This window comes from Mangifera indica, chromosome 6 (genome assembly GCF_011075055.1).
Source record: "Mangifera indica cultivar Alphonso chromosome 6, CATAS_Mindica_2.1, whole genome shotgun sequence".
NCBI lineage: Eukaryota > Viridiplantae > Streptophyta > Magnoliopsida > Sapindales > Anacardiaceae > Mangifera > Mangifera indica.
This window is the reverse complement of record NC_058142.1, coordinates 9,865,740-9,880,429: the sequence shown is the minus strand read 5'-3', so window position 1 is coordinate 9,880,429 and position 14,690 is coordinate 9,865,740. Positions and strand designations below refer to the sequence as shown.

The 14,690-nt window shown below is 33.6% G+C and overlaps 2 protein-coding genes across 2 annotated transcripts; one reads left to right on the top strand and one right to left on the bottom strand.

Annotated features, from left to right (window-relative positions):
- The first annotated feature begins 1,145 nt into the window (after positions 1-1,145).
- On the top strand, positions 1,146-8,040 carry LOC123218669 (phosphoinositide phosphatase SAC2-like). The gene is made up of 16 exons (XM_044640199.1): positions 1,146-1,498; positions 1,583-1,787; positions 1,879-2,044; positions 2,783-3,005; positions 3,470-3,546; positions 4,277-4,464; positions 4,545-4,642; positions 4,770-4,903; positions 4,998-5,120; positions 5,447-5,804; positions 6,002-6,123; positions 6,274-6,387; positions 6,668-6,847; positions 7,117-7,293; positions 7,480-7,513; positions 7,616-8,040. Exons 1-16 carry the CDS (start codon positions 1,400-1,402, stop codon positions 7,715-7,717), a joined length of 2,400 nt encoding a protein of 799 aa, XP_044496134.1. The 5' UTR covers positions 1,146-1,399; the 3' UTR covers positions 7,718-8,040.
- Positions 8,041-8,447: 407 nt separating this feature from the next.
- Positions 8,448-11,052, bottom strand: LOC123218670 (40S ribosomal protein Sa-2-like). The gene is made up of 5 exons (XM_044640200.1): positions 10,779-11,052; positions 9,607-9,869; positions 9,285-9,482; positions 8,907-9,114; positions 8,448-8,775 (listed from the first exon to the last, which is right to left on the bottom strand). The coding sequence occupies exons 1-5, from the start codon at positions 10,921-10,923 to the stop codon at positions 8,675-8,677; spliced, it is 915 nt and encodes a 304-aa protein (XP_044496135.1). The 5' UTR covers positions 10,924-11,052; the 3' UTR covers positions 8,448-8,674.
- Positions 11,053-14,690: the final 3,638 nt, after the last annotated feature.

Here is a 14,690-nt window from a genome sequence, read left to right as displayed (position 1 = left end):
TATCAATTCTGAGTCAACTCATTCCCTAATTAATTTTTGTATACAAATTTTATATCTATTATTATTATTATTATTATAAGAATATCCTATAATTAGAAAAAAAATAATTAAATAAAACCATTAATGTAATTTATTTGTATACAATTATGAATTCGGCCGAGCCGAGTCACTACTCACTAAAAAGGTAATAATAAAAAGGCCAAACGACTATTTCCCACCCAAGGTTTAGCGTTTTCTCAAAAGTCCCCCCTTTAACTATGGAAACACCAAACACCCACCCATGGCCGGTTAGATTTAACCAAACCCTAACGGCTGAAAATTTTATCTCCTTTTGCCCCCCTAAACTTTAAAAACTGAAATTTTCCCCCCGCCTAAGTTTTAAAAAATGACAGTTTCACCCTAGGGTTTGGTTTTGAAATCTCCGGCGACCTCTCCGGCTCCGTTGTCGACGGCCGCTCCCTCCGGAAGCAACCTCTCCTTCCGGCGATCTCTTTCCTCCCATTTGGAGGTCCGATCGGCGCCCGGAGACGCCGTAGGAGACGAAGACTTTGTCGGGAAGACGAAGTTCTTCGTCTTCCCAGAAGAAGACCTCTGGGAAGACGACCGTCTTCCCAGACGAGGACGACGACATCGGCTTCGTCTGGGAAGACGAAGAACTTCGTCTTCCCGACGAAGTCTTCGTTTCCCATGGCGTCTCCGGGCGCCGATCGGACCTCCAAATGGGAGGAAAGAGATCGTCGGAGATTTCAAAACCAAACCCTAGGGTGAAACTGCCATTTTTTAAAACTTAGGCGGGGGGAAAATTTCAGTTTTTAAAGTTTAGGGGGGCAAAATAGATTCTATTTTAGTTTATTTTTAATATTATAGCTAAAATGACGATTTTACCCCTACCACCGTTAGGGTTTGGTTAAATCTAACTGGCCATGGGTGGGTGTTTGGTGTTTCCATAGTTAAAGGGGGGACTTTTGAGAAAACGCTAAACCTTGGGTGGGAAATAGTCGTTTGGCCAAATAAAAATATTAGCATTAATAATTTGAAGACGGCCGCTATAATTTCGGTAATTTGAATTAATTAAGAAATTAAACTCCATTAACCACAAAAATTATTTATTTATTTTATAAAAATAAAAACACAAAAACACAAACTAGTCCAACCAATAAACCAACTCAACTGGTTCTGTCTTTTGAGTTTTCTTTTCTCCTTCTTCTCCGTGTTATTCTTCCCCTCTGATCTCTCCAAAACGCACCGTTTTTTTTTTTTTTCTTTCTATTTCTCTCTTACAACGTAGTCTCAGCTGTTCTTCTTTTACATTGTAACTTAATGTTTTAGTTTTTTTTTTTTTTTTCTTTTTTTAAGGCAGAGAAGTCATCCCAAGCTAAGCTTGGGATCGGAATTTGAAATGGAGGCCACAAAAGCAGAGAGATTTTATATTAATGAAGAAACTCCTGACCCCAATTCTTGTTATTTGCAAAAGTTCAAACTTTACGAGACTCGCTCGGTAAAGTTTGTGTTTTTAGCTTGTGTTTTCCATGCTTTCTGGAGCATTTATGGTGAAGATTTTGATTTTCTTTTTTTGAAACAGAATTTTTACATGATTGGAAGATACAAAAACAGAAAAGTATGGAAGGTTTTGAAGATTAACAGATTAGACCCGTCAGACCTTAGCATTTTTGAAGATGCTTCAACTTATTCAGATTTTGAAGTTCAAGAATTGATTAAAACAATTCATGAAGGGAACCGGTCAACTGGTGGCCTTAAATTCGTTACAACATGTTATGGAATAGTTGGTACGTGTTTATATGTTGATTTTTCATATGGCAGAAGGCCGTTTGTGATTTGATTCATTATAATGGGGTGTTTCTCCTGATGATTTTTTAGGATTTATAAAGTTTCTGGAGCCTTATTATATGTTGGTGATAACGGAGAGGAGGAAGATTGGATCAATATGTGGGCATACAATTTATGCAGTGGCGAAAACTGTGATGATCCCAGTTCAACATTCATCTGTGCTGTCAAATTTGGCTTATTCTAAGAATGAGAACAGGTCTTTTTGTCAATTTTGCAAGTAATTGCTGTAATATGTATAACATGGTACTTTTGAGGAGACATGGGAATTTGTATTTAGATTGTTATAAGATTTTTAAGTGTTTGATTGTTTTTATTTTTTATTTTTTGTTTTTGTTGTCAATAAAATTCTCTTGGACATGTTGGTCTAAGTTGAGTTCCACATTGTGGAGGTAATCCATAATCTTTGTTCGTATACCAGTATTTCTCGCGTGAGCTTTAAATATCGAATTGTCGTCACTTTAAATATTGAATTGTCGTCAGGTTTTACCATTTTTGGTTTCTATTTATTTGTTATTATTGCATACATTTTTTAGATGTTAATGAGTTCCATGTTGCGGAGGTAATCCGTAATTTTTGTTATTTTTTTCGTATGTACACTAGTACCTCCTTTTGTTGACTGGCATCAGTTTTTGCTATTTAGACTACATTATATTCAATGTTATTGCATTGTTGCTCTAGCTTATATCGTTCATAGAGGATATTTGTACTTTAATTTCCTGGAAATGTACAGGAGCACACCACATGTGATGTTTATATTACATATTGAGTGAGACAAGGTACCATCGGGGTTTTCAGGGGATTTGGTTCTTTCAATTTTTTTTTTTAGTTTAAGCTTTTCTGCTGTCATTCCTTATTTTCTGATCAATGTGTTTTATATTTTTACTTTGTCTTGCTTTTCTTTCTGAAGCGAACCATTTTTCTCTTGTTAATATAGATACAAGAAGCTCCTGAGCACCATGGATCTTACAAAGGACTTCTTTTTCAGCTACTCATACAATGTCATGCGTAGTCTTCAAAAGAATTTATGTAATAACGAGACAGGACAATTGCTTTATGAAACTATGTTCGTTTGGAATGAATTCTTAACTCGTGGAATCCGGAATACTCTAAAAAATACTCTATGGACTGTTGCATTAGTCTATGGCTTCTTTAAGCAGGTAGGTTATGCTATTAAAACAAGAAGTAATATAAGTGTTGCTTTGCTGATTAATACAAATATATATATATATATATATATATATATATATATATATATATATATATATATATATATATAATATAAACTTTCTATTTTGTCTTCATTTATGAGTTCAGTTGTATGCCAGTCTTGCTTGTTCATACTTCCATAAATGTATTGCTTCTTCTTAGAACTTTATTTGTTTTACTTGGGTAGCTGATGTTTCTTTCTTTAATAAGTTTATGCATATTGTTATTTGTTGCTTCTTACTCCCGGGAGCTATTGAGGTTATCATTTTTTCAGTTTACATTATGTCTATAATCAGTGAAATTTCATCCCCAAGTGTTTGTATGAGGCAAGCACTTGCAGGATGATTTTGTAAGATATGCTGCCTGGAAGCAAATCTTTAATATGTATGTTTACATAGTCATGCTTTGTTATCAGGAAAAATATACAGTATCTGGCAAGGACTTCAAATTGACTCTCATTGCTAGACGTTCACGGCATTATGCTGGCACAAGGTATTAGATTTTGTTTCTTAATGGGTAATATATTTAAAGCACATACTAGTGTGAGATGCTTCATTTTTGTGACTTCAAAAGCTTATTTCAGTAGTCATATCTGTGTTTACGTTTCTATTTTATTATAGCCCAATTTCTGTTTTACATTTTTTCTCTTAATTTTTTTTTTTTGGGTAATTAAATGTATATTAAAGAAAAGAAAAATACAACGGCCTATCCAAGACCACTCTTGCAGCACAAATATAGCCAGTCTACAGAAGATACATCTTGAGTTTCCTAACCAAAATCAACCCAAAAAAAGGACCCAAGAACTTCTTGTATTTCTATCTATCTAATTTTATGGCAAGATAGAGTGCAAGAAAGCCTATCATCTATACAAAACATGTACTGTCTCACCATTGTATTACATTAAACAAACATGAAGACTGAGAATTCATGCTGCCTAACAAGTAATCCAGCAGCTAACATTACATAAAATCTTAGTTCATGTGTTCCAATAAGTCCAAAGCCTTAAATGCACAATCTACCGGAACCATGAGAGAGCAGACCTAAAACGGAATTTGGCGACCAAGCTGGCCACACAGGCAAGACAGAATAGACATCCATGGCATCACAGGCAGCATTCATTAAGATTTAGGGTTTAGGCCTTACATTCTGTTGCTATGTAATATCTTAATTTTCCCACTACGGGCTGACTTTGAGATCAATATGTTTCTCTTTTGTCATATAGGTATTTGAAACGTGGTGTCAATGAAAAGGGTAGAGTGGCTAATGATGTTGAGACAGAGCAAATTGTGTTTGAGGATGTTCCTAATGGAAGCCCATTCCATCTAAGTTCTATAGTGCAGATTCGAGGGTCAATACCACTTTTCTGGTCTCAAGAGACTTCACGATTGAATATTAAACCTGACATTATATGTATGATTTAACCACAGTAAACTAAAGTACTCTCAACAGCAAATTTTTCAAGGAATTTCTCATTTTGCTTATGTTCACAGTGTCAAAGAAGGATCAAAATTACGAGGCTACAAGGCTTCATTTTGAAAACCTTGTAAAGAGATATGGAAATCCTATAATTCTTCTGAATTTGATAAGAGTAAGTATCTCTGTTTATTAAGCAAATGAATGTTGTGTTCATATCTGCATACTCTTCTATCTGTGCTAATCTCTTACATTCTTTATAAACTGTTCTCTTTTTGGCTCTCTTCTTGTTTGGTTGGCAGACACGTGAGAAGAAGCCTCGAGAAACCATTCTTCGTGCAGAGTTTGAAAATGCTGTTCGATTTGTTAATAAAAATTTAATGAAGGAAAAACGGATTAGATTATTCAACTTGGATCTACAGAAATACTCTAGAAAGTAATGTCCTCCCTTTGGTTACACATTAAAGTTTACCATTTTTAAAAATTTGAATGGTAGTTGACATAAATACATTGTGTTTATTTTCAAGCAGGGCAACACATGCATTGACACTTCTTAGCAGATTGGGCTTAATTGCATTAGGTGTGACCGGTGTCTTTTATTGTCGAGTTACACCTGATAAAAGGCCTGGATTGTTGAATTTGTCCTGCTTTGAGTAAGTTGAAGTTGGACTGCTGCTAAATTATTGTGTATTTTTGGGGAAAAATTTATGATCTTACCATTTTCTTACACCTCTTGATTTGATTGAAGAAAGTTATGTTAATTTTTCGCCCCATTGTGGTGTTATGTCAATCTAAGATAATTAGTATGCTACCTCATCATTGTGGACTTTTATGCTTCTTTCTTGTACAGTGCTCATTTTGTATTCAAAATAATTCATTCTGGATTTTGCATGGTAAACTTAACAAAAATATTTTTGCATTTCCCTTGGAACATTCTATCCATCTATTTACTGAGGTAGCATCATAAATGCAAATGCAGAAAAACTGAAGATGACAACCCTCCCCGCAAACTTTCTCAAGAAAATGAGTGTGGTGAGAGTATAGACATAGAATCTAGCAATGGAAGCCATCAAGCTAATGTAAATCCCTGTGTTGAGGTCCTGAAATTACAAAATGGTGTCCTAAGAACCAATTGCATTGATTGTCTAGACCGTACAAATGTTGCCCAGTATGCCTATGGGTTAGTGGCTCTTGGATGTCAGCTACAAATTTTGGGACTTCTGAGCTCAGCTTATATTGGTTTAGATGATCCATTAGCTGTTGATTTAATGGATATTTATGAGACAATGGGTGACACTCTTGCGTTACAATATGGTGGTTCTGCAGCACATAACAAGGTACTTCTTGTTGATATTGGTTTTTCCTTAATATTGGAGTTCAAAAAGGAATAAATATGACTGATGTTTATTTCTAATTAATATGCTAGCAAGTATAATTTGAGCTGCAAATTTGAGCGTTGTCCAATTGGTGCTGTTATATATCATCACCTGGTTTTAGTAGGTTTAATTTTTTTTTTTCCTCATTTTTCAATCAGATATTTTCTGAAAGGAGAGGTCAATGGAAAGCAGCTACGCAGTCTCAGGAGTTTTTTAGAACTCTGCAACGTTACTATAGTAACGCTTATATTGATGCTGAAAAGCAAATTGCCATTAATGTGTATGTAATATTTATGTATACCTTTATAGTTGCCTTATCAGTACTTTATTTGAAATTTTGTATTTTCTTTTATTGCTTTTGTTGACACCAGCTTTATAGACATGAGGAATTCAACCTACTAATCTAGCATTTTTACTGATATTTGAGCAGGTTCTTAGGTCACTTTCAGCCACAACCGGGTAAACCAGCCTTGTGGGAAATGGATTCTGATCAGCATTACAATATTGGCTGTCCTGATTCTAATTTTGTTGATGAGTATTCTAGGTACTATCACCACTCTGTTTCTTAATTTCTTCCAATTTTATTAATTATGTTGTATTAAAAGGAAACTAATGAGGCCGGAAATATGCTTGGTATTGATGGCCGGACCTCATTCCAGTATTAGACTATTGTTCTATTATTATGAAGCTAAGATATCTGTTTCTGTGCTTCCTTTTCTTTTTTCCGGACTTTTTGTTAACTTGTTGCGTAATCTTCTTGTGCACATGTTCAGTTATCCCTTTCATGAGGCATCTACTAACTTTAGTCCTGCTAAAAACTGTAGGTTATTTTTCAAAAGATCTCTTTCAGATGGCAATATTCTTTGCGAAAACAGCTCATCTTTGGCAGCTATAAAAGCTGGACACAATGGACTTTTGTCTGGAAAAGAGCCAGGTGGTGAAGAATGTCTTTCAGAGTCCACTCTGGAGATCTCAACTTGTGGGACTGATATGTCTTTTTCCAGGTCTGCATAAATCACCTCCCCTATAATTGTTACTTTGATTGTTGATATTTATAGGATATTAGGCTTATTGTCAAGCAATTGAAAACAAGTTTCCTACTTAAAAACTGATACAAGTCGATGAAAGGGGTTCATCTTTTTAAAAGAGATAAATGGTTCGAAACATTCGCCATTTTTTAAAATGTTGATAGAAGACATCCAATGTTTAGAAATTGAATATATTCTTTTTTTTTTTTTTTTTTGTACTGACTAAATAGTGGTTGTCCTTTTAGGTATACACCATTAATCTCTTGCCAGAAGCTTATTAGAGATATGGAAGAGGATCAATGTATTGAGGTCGATCACTTCTTTGATACTGATAAAGAAGATAGATTTGACTTTACAAGTATTTTTGATTTTGACTGGCATTCTTCATCGGGGCATTCATGTGAAGAAGATATATCTGAAAGGTATAGCTTTTGTTAGCCTTTTAAGAGTGGTACACTTCATTTATCTCGTATCATTGTCTAACAACTCTTAACATAGAAGCTAAATCTTGTTCATGATCACTTTTTACGGTTCAATCGGATTTAAAACAAGAAGTTATGCTTCACGGAAATTGACTTTCAATTTTTTATTGATTTGTATGTATACAGGTCAGTTGCAAGTCAGTCTAGCACCAACCTTAAGGTCTGTGTTTAAATTTTACTAGGTTCCATTTCGCTGCTTGATTATTACTTAAGATTTTGCTCTGCGTAGAGAATCACACATTAACCCACATGTTTCTGCCAGGGAACTGATGAAACTGGGACTCAAAGCACCGGAAATGTTGATTTGATCAAATATAATGAGAGTTTTGTGAAGTGGGTAACAAATGGGGAGATGTTTTATTGAAGTTGATAATGTGGATATCCTGAAATCTCATCCGAAGGATGTGGATTTCATACAGAAAAGTAATGGAAGAGATCAACCGAAGATGACAATTTTGACATTAATTATCAGATTCACAAGTGACTCATATCATCCTCTAATTTGGCGGCACAAGGGTAAATAGCATAGCTTCCAATCTTTTGTAAATAATTGTAGAGTCAGATTCTGCAGTTGGAGTTCCAATTGACAGACAGGTTTTTAGTTCATAGTTTGCTTTATTAATATTCTCTTATCATTGATGGATACATAGGAAGATTCAATAAATGAATTACTCAAGTCCAGAATAATCTTCTGTCTGGAGATGTTATCAAACTGACAATAATTGATCATAATTGACATAGAAGGAAATTACAACTATGATTCAAACTATCACTTCCAAGAGTTAATAATTTAAGAGAACTTGGTCCAAATTGATACTAGAGAAACCGGCTTTGGGTTCTAAAAATCCTTCTGAATGTTGCTTACATAATTGACAAACCATCAAAATTCATATTGATCTTGGATAGTAAAGATTATAAATATTACATGATTTAGTCATCAATATCATATACATGGAAAATTTCCTCTGACATATTATATTATAGGCCTGGGAAGTTCTAAGAATCTCGGTTGTGAAACAAGCAAAATGGTTTAACATTTAAAGGCTGTTATGACCTATTATATTATAGTTATCGCCAATAGCATTGAGAACAGATTGAAGTTGACAAACAATATAACTTAGGTAACTTTGGGACAATAATTGTAACATAACAAAATGTTCATACTTAAGATACCATCATCATGAATAATAAACCTAACTCTCAATGTCTAAAACTACTGTAACCAAAAAACAAGTTTTTTGCCAAAATATAAAATCAACAATTCAAAACTAGGCCGCAATTATAAAAGGGTCAAAACAAAACTCAATGCAAAATGCTGCCCTTAGTCCCAGCCAGTAGCTTGAGGGGCAGGAATGTCAGGAACAACTCCAGCCATTGGTGGAGCAGGCACAGTATCCCATCCTTCTCCAGCAGGTAAAGGAACTGCACAAGCAAATGTTTTATTAAAAAGGAGCAATCATTAATAAGATTATTGAAATTTTAAACAGCCAGGTTCCAAGTAGATTAACCAAAATGAAATACAACTTAGTCAAAACAAATGGATGAAGACTAACCATCTGGGAAATAGGTATCAGGAACAGCAGCTATGGGTTTTTGACCTTCACCAGACCACTTTGCATCAGAGATTTGGGCAGGCCATTGTTCACTAACTAAGTTCATGGTGTAGTCTGGAGCTGCACTTCCATACTCAATGGGAGCAATAAGCTCTTCTTCTTCAGCTTGCTTGGCCTCCTCAGGTTCTCTGTAGAAGAACAGATCCACCTGCACATAGAAAAATGCATAGATTAATACGAGGAAAGTCAACTCAATGTAGAGATGGAAATAATTCAGGCTAACTTCTGAAAACACTTAAATGAAAATACAGAAGGAAAGACATGATTTAATATCATAAATACTTGAAAGTTGATTAATAACATCTGATAGGTATATACCATGACATCCCACTTATGGCCAGGACGAATTGTGCCACGCATCTGCAGAACCATTCTTGCCAACAGCCAGAAGAGGCAACCAATGCTGTGCTTTCCCTTGTTATTAGCAGGGATACCAATGTCAACATATCGCATTGGTGAGTCGGTATCACAAAAGGCAATGGTGGGGATGTTTCCAAGCGCAGCTTCCTTAATCGGCTGCAAGAAGTTCACAGCATTGGTTAGAATCAGCACAAGCAACCAGTAAATAACCAGATGTGCAAAAGGATTCAGTGGAATAACAAACAAACAAATTAGTTATATGAGAAAAGGAAAAATATACCTGGTGATCAGTTCTTGGATCAGTCAGGATAAGGAGACGAGGCTCACTGAAAGATGTTTGGAGCTGATTGGTGAATGTACCTGGAGTGTGCCTACCAGCAATAGCATGGGCACCAGTGTACTGAGCAAATTTCAGAACAGCTCTCTGACCATAGGGCCTGGCAGACTGTACAATTATGTCCTGAGGATTCTCAATGGCAACAATGACTCTGGCAGCCATCTGAAGCTTCTCCCATGTCTTTCCAAGATTGATGATATAAATACCTAAGGAAAAAAGAACACAGCAATTAGGCATGAAATAATGAAACTATTATTAAACACAATATAAATTAGAACAGCTAAAAATTCAGCTCAAAAGATTTTACAAACAACAAGCCAATGGCCATCAACTTTTGTGTCATAACATCTCGAACATGGCAAGTAAAACAGCATACAAAAATTATGTCAAAGAATAACACCCCAAGGGCAGACCCACCATACTAACTTATCAACCACATTGTACAGGACAATTTTGAACTCACTGGAAAAACAAAGGAAGTGCAACGTCACATGACTGTTAATCATAATGAAAACAAATTCAACTTTCTTTCCTATTCTTCAATTTTATCAAGGCCAGAACACCTTATCCAAACAAAATAAAAAACACAACTCAATATTAACTATAAGTAAACATCTAAAGACATCATAAACTACAACAAAACACTTAAATTTTTTCCCTTTTCAATTACAAAAGCAAAAAAAAATATTGAACCTAGAAAGTCAGATCACCCCTTAACATCAAAAACACCTGCTCTTTGGTGTATCAAACGCTTGTTCCCGAGCAAGCAGAAATCCTAAGACTCAAATATATCAGATCTTCAACTAATCCCATTTTTTCTTAAGAATTCCCAAAATTCCCAGCAAAACACACAAAAAATAAAAAACAAATCCCAAAAAAGAGTTGCTTAGAACACAGCCCACTACACAATTCAACAACCAGAAATTCATATTTTACAATTAAAACAGAATTAAAATCCCAGCTATCTTAGCTTTCACAGACTAATGTATCCACACAAGCACAAAAAACATAAAAAAAAAAACATTACAAAATCAGAAAACAACATAACTTAACTTATTTAATATCAATAACAGCAAACGAATTAATATATAAAATATCAGAAAAAAAAAGGTTACCATCTTGCCGGCGCTTGAAGATATAGCGCTCCATCTGGAAATCGCAGTTTTTGGTTCCCAGATGAACATCAGAAGCCAACATCATCTGAATGTCGGCCTCCTTCTGAGACAGCTGCCTCGGTGCAGTAGCATTAGGGGACGCCATATTTTCCCTGTATCTGCTTCTCCGTAGCAAATCCTAAGTTGGTTTTGAGTACCGTTAAAGATTGATAGCTGGAGAGTGGAGTCAGAGATGACAGACAGGAGGGGTCGTTCAGAAAAGAAACGTAAAGTGTAATTGTGAGGTTTATAAAGGTTAGATTTAGGGTTTCTCAACCCTAGTTTGTTTAATGACGAATTTGTCCTTTGGTTGGCATGGGCTTGGTTTAAAGTTTGTGTTACATGCGGCCCACAGAGAATATGAAGATGTTATATTTATGGCATATGCAAAGTTATGATAATATTAATTTAGGAAAATAACATTTATTGGTAAAATAATGTTAATTAGCAAGATAATATTAATTATAAAGTTATTATTAATTGAGTTAATATTATATATAAATTATAAATATAAATTATATGATATTATAAATAAATAAGAAGTATAATATTTGATTTAGGTAATACTGATTTACCTGAATAATATTTTATATGTGTTAATATTTAGTATTTAATTGATACGGATTGGAATGAGGTAGGGCTAATACAAAAGATGGGATTGGTTGGAGGGAAGGGAATATTATTCGGCCAAATGCTGTTCCACCCAAGATTTGATGAACTCAGTTATCAACCATTAAGTTTGAGAATTTCAAATTCCAACCTGCTCATTATAATTTTTTATTAAATTTTGTTAACTTTTTTATAAAATTGCTGAAAAATTAAAAAGTCCTAAAATTAAATAACATTTTACCCTCAAAATTTTATTAAATAATTTTATATCCTAATTTATATTAATTTCAATTAAAAATAATAAAAAATTTATTGATACAAATATAGATAGTGGTGTCAATGATATATAATCATATATTCGAGAGTAAATTATAATTTTTTAAAAATATTATAGGTGTTAATGAATTTTTAAGGGGTTTTTAAAATATAAAAAAGTTTGAAATGTTTTTGAAATTTTTAAAATTATAATATACCCATTAATAGTTTTTAAATTGATAGTTACACATTCAAAATCCTAGTTAATAAAATCGAGAATAATTTACCCATTTAATTTGCATGTTAAATAGGCCAAAGGACTATCTCCCACCCAAAGTATGTTTTTTTTTTCAAATTCCCTCCCATTAACTTTGAAAGTCTCATTTACCCACTCATGGACTGTCAAAAAATATTGTTTCAAGGGTAAAATCATTATTTTATCTGTAATATTAAAAATAAACTTAAATTTGATTTTATTTTCCCCCTAAACCCTAAAACTAACAATTTCTTCCAACCCAAGTTTTCAAAAACAACATTTTCCCCCTAGGGTTTCCAAACTTTCGAATTGAATTTTTCGATAACGACCGACTATCTCTAGGCAATGTTTCTTCCTCCCCAACGTCTCCTATTTTCAACGGTGTGGCGCCTCCCCCTTCTCGACGTCGTCTTCGATGAAGACGACGTGTCTTCATTGAGACAAAGATGAACTATTCAAAGACGATTTGTCTTCGTCAAAGACGAAGACGAGTCATTCTTGTCTCGACGAAGACGCGTCGTCTTCATCGATAATAATGTCACACGACATCAAAAGATGTACGACTAGAAGGAAAGGTTGTCGCAGAGGGAGAGTAAGTGCTTAGAGATCGTTGAACGTTGCCGAAAAAATTAGATCTGAAAGTTTGGAATCCCTAGGGGGAAAATGCAGTTTTTTAAAACTTGGATTGGGGGCAAATTATTAGTTTTTAGGGTTTGGAGAGGGAAATGATATAACTAACGGACTCAGTTAATTTTAACGGTTCATGGATAGGTAAATGGGTTTTCGAAGTTAATGGGGAGAATTTGGAAAAAAAACATACTTTGGGTGGGAAATAGTCCTTTGGCCTATTAAATATAACTTTTCAAAATTTTTAACCAAAAATGTATTAAACATGTATTTTATATATTTCTCGTATTAAACGCATATTAAACAATTATTTTTATTCATTTTCTCTTTTTTTGAATTTTTAAAGAAATCCAAAACAACATCGTTTCGATGTCAAAGCCTAAATTATGAAAGTGTCCTTTTAATTTTCAATTAATTACCTTTCCATTCATCACATCAAGTTTATATTTATAACAGTAGCAAAAAATTTTCAGATAATTTTTTTACACTAGATCGATGTTTCTCTTTTTATTGGGCTCAAGTCTTCATCTTCATTATTCCCCAAAAGGTAATTTTTTATTTTTTATTTTTTGCTTATTTATAATATTGTCATATTTATAATTTCTTTAATGTTTAATATATGGACTGATTTGAGATACCAATCTTTTTATTAATTTTATTGCATATTCAACTAGTGGTGTAGTGGCTAAAATATCTTTATACATATAAAAACAAAAAAAGGACTATAATCTCTTTATTTAAAACAAGAGTAAAAAATGTGTAAAGAATGTCTCTACTGAAAACAATACAAAAATAACAAAAGGTTATTGAATCGCTTGAAAACATTTAAAATATTTCATACATAGTTTCATGACAAAGAAGAATAAAGTCTAAAAATATGAAACAACATTATTGCCCTCCCCAACTCATGCCTATCAAAGTCTCGCACCGTTATCATCACTCAATCTTATCACTAGCAAAATAGGCAAAATTAGAAAGGATGAGTAATAAACACTCAATAAGGGAATATGCTAAAATTTATTAAATTCATATTTTGCCTTTAGACTCGATTCATTCTAATCTAGTCATCGAGGGTAAACTATTTACTCAGCTTGGATGACATGAAACCAGTTTCGTACTATCTGAATCTCTTAGATCTATCTCACTACTTCAGTCTCTGTATCTCGTATCTAATGATCTCACAAGATCCGATCTCATATTGAATACTACAGGTGAAAGTTCACTTATCCTTAAACTAAACTATAACTAACTTGCCAGTCGGACCAAGTCGATATAGAAATTTGGCACCTTACCCATATGAGTATCATAACTATGTAGTTAACTCCTTACACTACTATCAAATTATAATTAAACTCTGGTCTACTGTAGCTCACCACACTCTACTACAAGTGATTTGGTTTTATTGTGAACCAATAACCCTACTGCAGATCGTACCCCACTGCAAGTAACATAAGAAGTATCTCACAAGTGTCCCCTTGTAACGACTCTAAAACTTATTCCTTTGGCTATGGTACCATTATACTAAGCATGCATGTTGCCATGAGCTACCAAACTGTGTGCTCATTATGCTTTCACCTTTTCACCGATGTAACTTGGACTCTTGAGGTAGTATTTTATTCGCGACAGAAGGGAGAGGGGTGGGGGGGCCTGCTTTCATGACTTCAAAATTATTTATCAATCAACTAGTGATATTTTAAAATAAAACCACCGAACATTAAACAATGAAAATGATATTAAAAAAATTGTAATAACACAAATAATTTTTTAAGTAGAAAAACCTCTCAATGTGAAAAGAGAAAAAATCCATGAGATTTAATGATTCATTTAAATTCAATATAATCAAAACTGTTTACATCAGTCATAATTTGAGAAAAATATTTCATAAAATTTAGAGTTTAATCACAATTTTAACACAAGTAAAATCCACAAAGGTTTACAAAAAGATGAATTAAAATTACCAGAATTTGTCAATCTTCAAGCTTTATAACTCCAAATCCAATCGTTAAGATCAAAATTCAATCATCCAGATTAAAGATTCACACATCTAGCTGTGTACTAATAAAAAAATCAAGTTAAAATAATAAACTTAAAGATTTGAATATCAATTATTGAAATATGAAAGTAAG